Raw genomic sequence first — 6,568 nt, forward strand, 5'->3', positions numbered from 1 at the left:
TAGGAATTCATCTAGAGTCGGATTTGCCAACTGAAGGGCATGTTGCCTAACTTCTTTGTCGGATGCCGATCGGGTAATAGCATCCCGTACCATGGAATTGGCGTAGGATTCTTTGTGAACTTCAGTAACAAATTGACACTTTCTACTGAAGCCGTGAAGTTAAGCAGCCCAAGCGCGATAGGATTGATTTGGTTGTTTTTGACAACGATAAAAGGCAACATGAGAGGCTACCACATGTGTTTGCTTTTGAAAATAGATGGACAGAAGTGAGCACATTTTAGCAAAGGACAAAGACGCAGGATCTTTCAAAGGAGCCAGTTGCGACAACAACCGATACATTTGAGGTGAAATCCATGAAAGGAACAGAGACTTACATGTTTGTTTGTCTGCAACATGAAATGCCAAGAAGTGCTGTCGAAGACGTTTTTCGTAATCACACCAGCCTTCTGCCATCTTATCATAAGGAGGAAAAGAAGGCAGAGACAATGATGAGAGACACCCCGCATTTGATGCCGTGATGAAATCACGAATCGCATTTGTGAGAAGCCTTTGCTGTTCTATGAGACCTTGCAATAGTTGCTCTAAAGTAGCCATAGAAAAATGTGGGTCAATGATGGGAAAGAAAAATCACTACCTCGTCGCCAATTGTTATAACTTCAAGTTGAACAAATATATTTCAAGGAAGACGCAATACATGAGAGTCACAGATCAAGTAAACAGAGTAAGACGTGTGTACACTTTAACAGTCAAATCATAACTGAGTCCAAGTCTAGCGGCCACTGGCTGGCTGGCCGCTTAGGTGGCACTGCTGCTGCATGGCTAGCACCGCGCCACATGTACAGAACGCGTGTAACTGTGCGGCGGCACTTTGAAAGATCGGCGAGTCACAACAATAATATATAACATAAAAATTATTTTCATGTTGGCTTTATCTCCTTGTTCAGTGCGGGGTTCTCAATTATAATAAATATTAAAGATGTCATGTACATACTAAGCCACGTATAGAAGATAAACGGCGGCAGCTTATTTCAAAAGATTAATGGTCTTGCTGATTGTACTATGTTGAGGTTAGACCAATCAACCACAAATAGTTTGCAGTACCAGTAACTTGACAATAGTTAATAATTAATTTATTTTCTAATGGCAGCTGCTTTTTGTTAAGTTATTCTTTGACCCATTTCATATTCCTGAAATGAGATGTATAGAATATGATGAATAAATGAATGTGATACATATTATTTATATAGTTAAGCACACTTTCATGGTTGTGATTATGTAAAACTCCATAGATTATAGTTCATTTATTCTGAACCATACTTTCCAACAATCTAACGCCACTACAGCAGCCTTGTCCTCTTTACTGTACTTTGCAATCTAAAAAGTAGAACGATTAAAAGAAGATGATTCCAGGAACAGCATTGGTATATTGGAAAGACTAGTATAAAAATATAAAAATTAAAGCTAAATATAAAAATTAAAATATATAGTTCTTATCTCATTTTTGAAATATGTAAAAGAGTGACATAAAATGATACAGATGAGAATACAAGCAAATTCTAATATCAGTAACCTATTTATTGCAGACCAAATGAAGTGTGATTTTTCAAAGACGCTGTTGTGCTGCCTTAACCATGTTGAGGTATGTGTGATGAATAACATTGGCATTTTAATTTTGAAAGCTTGATTGAATGACAGTTTCTACTCTTCCCTCTCTTTCTAGAAAGTACACGACTAGTTAGTTGTCTTAAAACTTAATCGAAGATCTTCACAGAGCAAGTCTTGTCATATACTTATTTATTTAACGCGCATCATGAATTACATGTCACTCTGCTTTCTCACTTGTTAGTTTTATATTCATAAATGTATTCACAGGGTGGACAGAAACAGTATGTAAACCTTGTAAGGGGTCTGGCACGAGAAGTTGTGCTAAGAAATAACTGTTAAGAAAAAGTTTAAGCTAGGTGAGCAGAAGTTAGCTTTGTTTGGTGACATTGTCTCAGACAGGCTGCTTGATTGTACATGCAGTGACCTGATTGGCTAACTTCAAGGCTAATTAAATTGCCAATGGTGAAACATATCATTTTTTTAACAATTATTTCTCAGCACAACGTCCCCTACAACACCCTTACAAGATTTTCAGACTGTTTCTGAGCATTCTGTCAACTGACTTCAAAATATGCTGAATGAATTCTTTATTATTATTATTATTATTATTATTATTGTTTAGTCAGGCTTCCAAATGTAATTTCAAAAGCAGTGATTTACTATTCCTATAATGAAAGAAGTCATGCACCTACATCTACAGACACAATAATCAATCATTTCTTTAACAAGATTTTGTTAATACATAAAGCTTATTTAATCATTGATATAGTGTTAATGAATAAGTTATTCTAGTTTATAGACCTGCAAGCTGTTGTATTATTTCATTTATTTGATTTTCAAAGTAAAATTTTATTTTGATATCTTAAACTGGAGGTTATACATTTACACATTATAGGTAAGTCTCAAGATCACCAAAGAACCATGTTCAAAATTTCTGACAATTTCAGACAGAAGCATTATTGTGGAGAATACTAAAGTATGGTACAAACTCCCCAACACTAAATTAGTTGAATTCATTTTAACCTTAAGGTAACACAGGCAAAAGAATTTCAAGATTCAGGACTGTTCTAAACTGGAAAAAAAATACAGCAATAAGAAATACAAAAAAAAAAAAAATTGTTTTTGTGGTCTTCAGTCTGAAGACAGGTTTGATACACTTCTGCATGCTAGTATGTCCTATGTAAGCCTCACCATATTTGCATAGCTTCTGCAATCCACATCATTTGAACCAGCTTCATCTCCATGTACACTTTTCATACTCACACTTCCCTCCATCATTGGTGCCTCTGGACACGTCCTATCAATCAACTCTCCCAGTTCAGTTACATACCTCTTTATTAGTTTTCTGACCTACTCACTTAATCTTCAGCATAAATTTTGTCTGAACTGTTTACTGTGCATGTTTCATTTCCATACAAGTCCATATCCACATAAATACCTTCGGAAGATATTTTCTAAAACTTCAGTTTATATCTGATGTTAACAAATTTCTCTTTTTTAGAAATACTTTTCTTGCATTTTATATCCTCTCTACTTCAGTCATTACAGGTTATCTTACTGTCAAAGTAGCGAAATTCATTTACTATTTTTAGTGCCTCATTTCCTAATCTAATTCCCTTGGCACCAGCTGATTTAATTTGACTACATTACATTATCCTTATTTTACTTTTATTGATGTTTATCTTATAACCTCTTTTCAAGGTGTTATCCGTATTGTTCAACTGATATTTCAAGTTCTTTGCTGCCTCTTCCACAATTACAATGTCATTGATAAACCCACCTGTTTTTATTTCTTTTGCGTGGACTTTCACTACCTTTAAAAATTTGTCTTTGGTTTGCTTTACCGCTTGCCCAGTGTATGTAGTAAATAACAGTGGGGATAGGCTACGGTCCTGTGTCACTCCCTTCTCAACTACTGTTTCCCTTTCATGTATTTTACTTATAACTGTAGTCTGATTTCCAAATAAGTTGTAGATGATATTTTTCTCCCTGTACTTTATCCCTACTACCTTTATAATGCCAGAGTGGATTCCACTCAGCCTTCACTAAATCAAAAAAACACTATAAACATAGGTTTGCTTTTCATAGTCTAAGACAAGATGTAGTGTCAGTATTGCTTTGCATGTTCCTACATTTCTCCAGACTGACCTTACCTGAGGTCAACTTCAACCAGTCATTCCCTTCTTTTGCAAATAATTTGTGTCAGTACTTTGCTACTATGACTTACAGACTCATGGTTTAAATCAAACAGTGGAAACTCCAGGTAGGAATATCAACACTGCAGGAAAAGACAGATTTCTACTTCAAATGACCATAAAGAAGACACATCATTTTGACACGTTTTCTTCACAGTAAGCAGCAATCTGTCTTCTCCTACAACTCGACATGTCTACTTTATGGTAAGTAGCAATCTCTCCCTTCCTACATTGTTGCTAAACTGATGGTGCAGTAATATTCACACCTGCCTCCTTTGGAGTTGAAATTACTACATTGTGCTTATTGTTTGAGAGTATTTGCATTGTCTCAGTATCTTTTGCATTGGATGGAATACTTTGGGTACTGTATGTTTTGTTAAAGATCTTAATAATTCTGAAAAAAATGTCATGTGCTCCAGGTTCCTTTGTTTCGAATAATGTCTTTCAGTATCCAGCGAATTCTTCTCAGCCATCTCTTTCATCTGATGTTCATCTACTTTCCCTTCCTTTTCGATAATGTTATCTTAAAATTAGTTTACTTTGTGTAGTCCTTCTATATATTCTTCCCAACTTTTAGCATTCCCTTCTTTGCTGGCTTGTAATCTGGGCTCTAGCCCTCTAAAAGTCATGCATGCCTCCACAGCTTCCCTTTATCCTCTATCCACCCCTGCTTAGCCATTTTTCACTTTTTGTCAATCTCATTTTTTAGACATCTGTATTCTCTGCTTGCTTGCTTCATTTTTACATTTTCTCGGTTCATAAATTAGATTTAATATCTTATGCTCTGTTCAAGGAGATCTAACAAGCCTTTTTGTGTTACCATTTTCATAATCTGCTGCTTTAATTATTTCACCTCTAAAAGCTAACCATCTGTCTTTTATTGTCCTGTCCCTTGTTGCCTTGTTGCACTCATGCTAATGTTCCTTTTGAAACTCTCTGCAGGCAGTGGTTTTTCAATCCATCTGGGTATCATCTCTCTGATTATCTAACTTTAAGAATTTTTTTCCGTTTTAATTTACAGTTCATAAACAAAAAAATAATTGTCAGCATCTATGTCTGCTCCTGGAAATGTTTTGCAATTTAAAATCTGGTATCAAAATATGTCTTCCCATTACAGAACCTATCTGAAACATTCTGGTATTCCCAGATCTTTTCCACATGTACAACCTTCTTTCATGATTCTTAAACCAAGTGTTTGGTATGACTGAATTCTTTCATTCTCTTCATTGCCTGCAAGATATAAACATGTATCATTGTGGTGGTTGTTGGCTTTATCTGTCTTGGCTACTACAATGTGTTTAGTATGTTGTTATAACCAGCTCACCTGCATTCCTACTTTTTTAATTGATTATCGGATCTAGTCCTACATTATTGCTAGTTGATTTTGCATTGATAACTCTGTTCTTACCTGCTCAGCAACCCTATTCTTCCTGCACCTGCACTTTGCCAATTCCCACTGTATCTAATTTCAATGTACCCTGTTCTCTTTTAATTTCTCTAAGCTACCTACCCAATTAAGAGATATTACATTCCATGCTCCGATCTGTAACGTGCTATATTTGTCTTTCCAGGTAAAAACATCCTCTTGAGTAGTTCTCACCTGGAGATCCAAATGGGGAACTATGTTACGTCCAGAATATTTTACAAAAGAGGATGCCATCACCATTAAGACATACAGTAGAGCTACATAACCTCAGGAAATATAGCTGCTATAATTTCAGTTAGCTTCTAGCCATTCACAGTACCAACATAGCAAGGCTATTTTGGCATTATAAGGCCATAACCTCAGGAAATATAGCTGCTATAATTTCAGTTTGCTTCTAGCCATTCACAATACCAACATAGCAAGGCTATTTTGGCGTTATAAGGCCAGATCACTCAATCATCCAGACCACTGTTCCTGCAACTACTGAAAACGCTGCTGCTTTTCTTCAGAAACCATATGCTTGTCAGGTCACTTTGCGAATACTTCTCTGATATAGTTGCACCTACTGCATGGCTGCCTGCATCACCTCAGTAACATTGGTGGGTTGCGGAGTGTAACAATATGTCGAGGTAGAAAAGATGGGGCTGCAAAAATTGACAAATAAATGACAAAAGAAACAACAGACAACAGAAGGCTGGAAAACACACTGAGTATGTTTGTTATGTCCACCTGCTTAGCTGGGCAGTAATGTGTTTGCCTACCGTGCAGTGGGCCCAGATTCGATTCCTGGCCAGGTTGGAGATTTTCTTCACTAGTGGACTGGATGTTGTGTTGTCCTCATCATATTTTCATCATCATCACCGACATGCAAGTTGCCCAGTGTAGTGTCACATGAAATAAGACTGCAAGCCGGCGGTGTCCCAGCCAACAATGCCACATGATCATTTTTTTCTCTTTATTATTTTTTATTTTTATTTATTTATTTATTTTTCTCACCAAATTTTCACACAGACATTTTACACTGTCACCAAGAAGCTTATATTCATCTTCACAACACCACTTTTTTTCTGTTTGTTCAGCTTTTCTATTCTACTAAAGCACTTTTTTTTTTTTTTTTAATACGAACAATAAATTAGACTTGTAATTCATTTATTAGCATTGCTTACTAAATAAGATTAAAGACTGATTTGTTTCAGTTTTTGTCTATGTTCAGACTTCTCTGAAGTTAACAAAAAAGATCTTTTGAACATCACAAAAAAATATTGATGTTTTCTGCAGTAATCTATTTGTAGTTGCTATTCTATAGCTACCTCATGCTATTTCTCAGACCACATAAATGAGT

At 35.8% G+C, this 6,568-nt stretch overlaps 1 protein-coding gene across 1 annotated transcript in view; it reads left to right on the forward strand.

Annotated features, from left to right (window-relative positions):
- LOC126470892 (uncharacterized) overlaps positions 1–6,568 on the forward strand; it is a 124,439-nt gene that overhangs the window by 117,140 nt on the left and 731 nt on the right. Inside the window, exon 8 of the mRNA XM_050098920.1 lies at positions 1,584–1,639. Within this exon, the coding sequence (XP_049954877.1) occupies positions 1,584–1,639 (56 nt within the window). The remainder of the gene's footprint in view (positions 1–1,583; positions 1,640–6,568) is intronic.

The sequence above is a fragment of the Schistocerca serialis genome, chromosome 1 (assembly GCF_023864345.2).
Source record: "Schistocerca serialis cubense isolate TAMUIC-IGC-003099 chromosome 1, iqSchSeri2.2, whole genome shotgun sequence".
In the NCBI taxonomy this organism is placed as follows: domain Eukaryota; kingdom Metazoa; phylum Arthropoda; class Insecta; order Orthoptera; family Acrididae; genus Schistocerca; species Schistocerca serialis.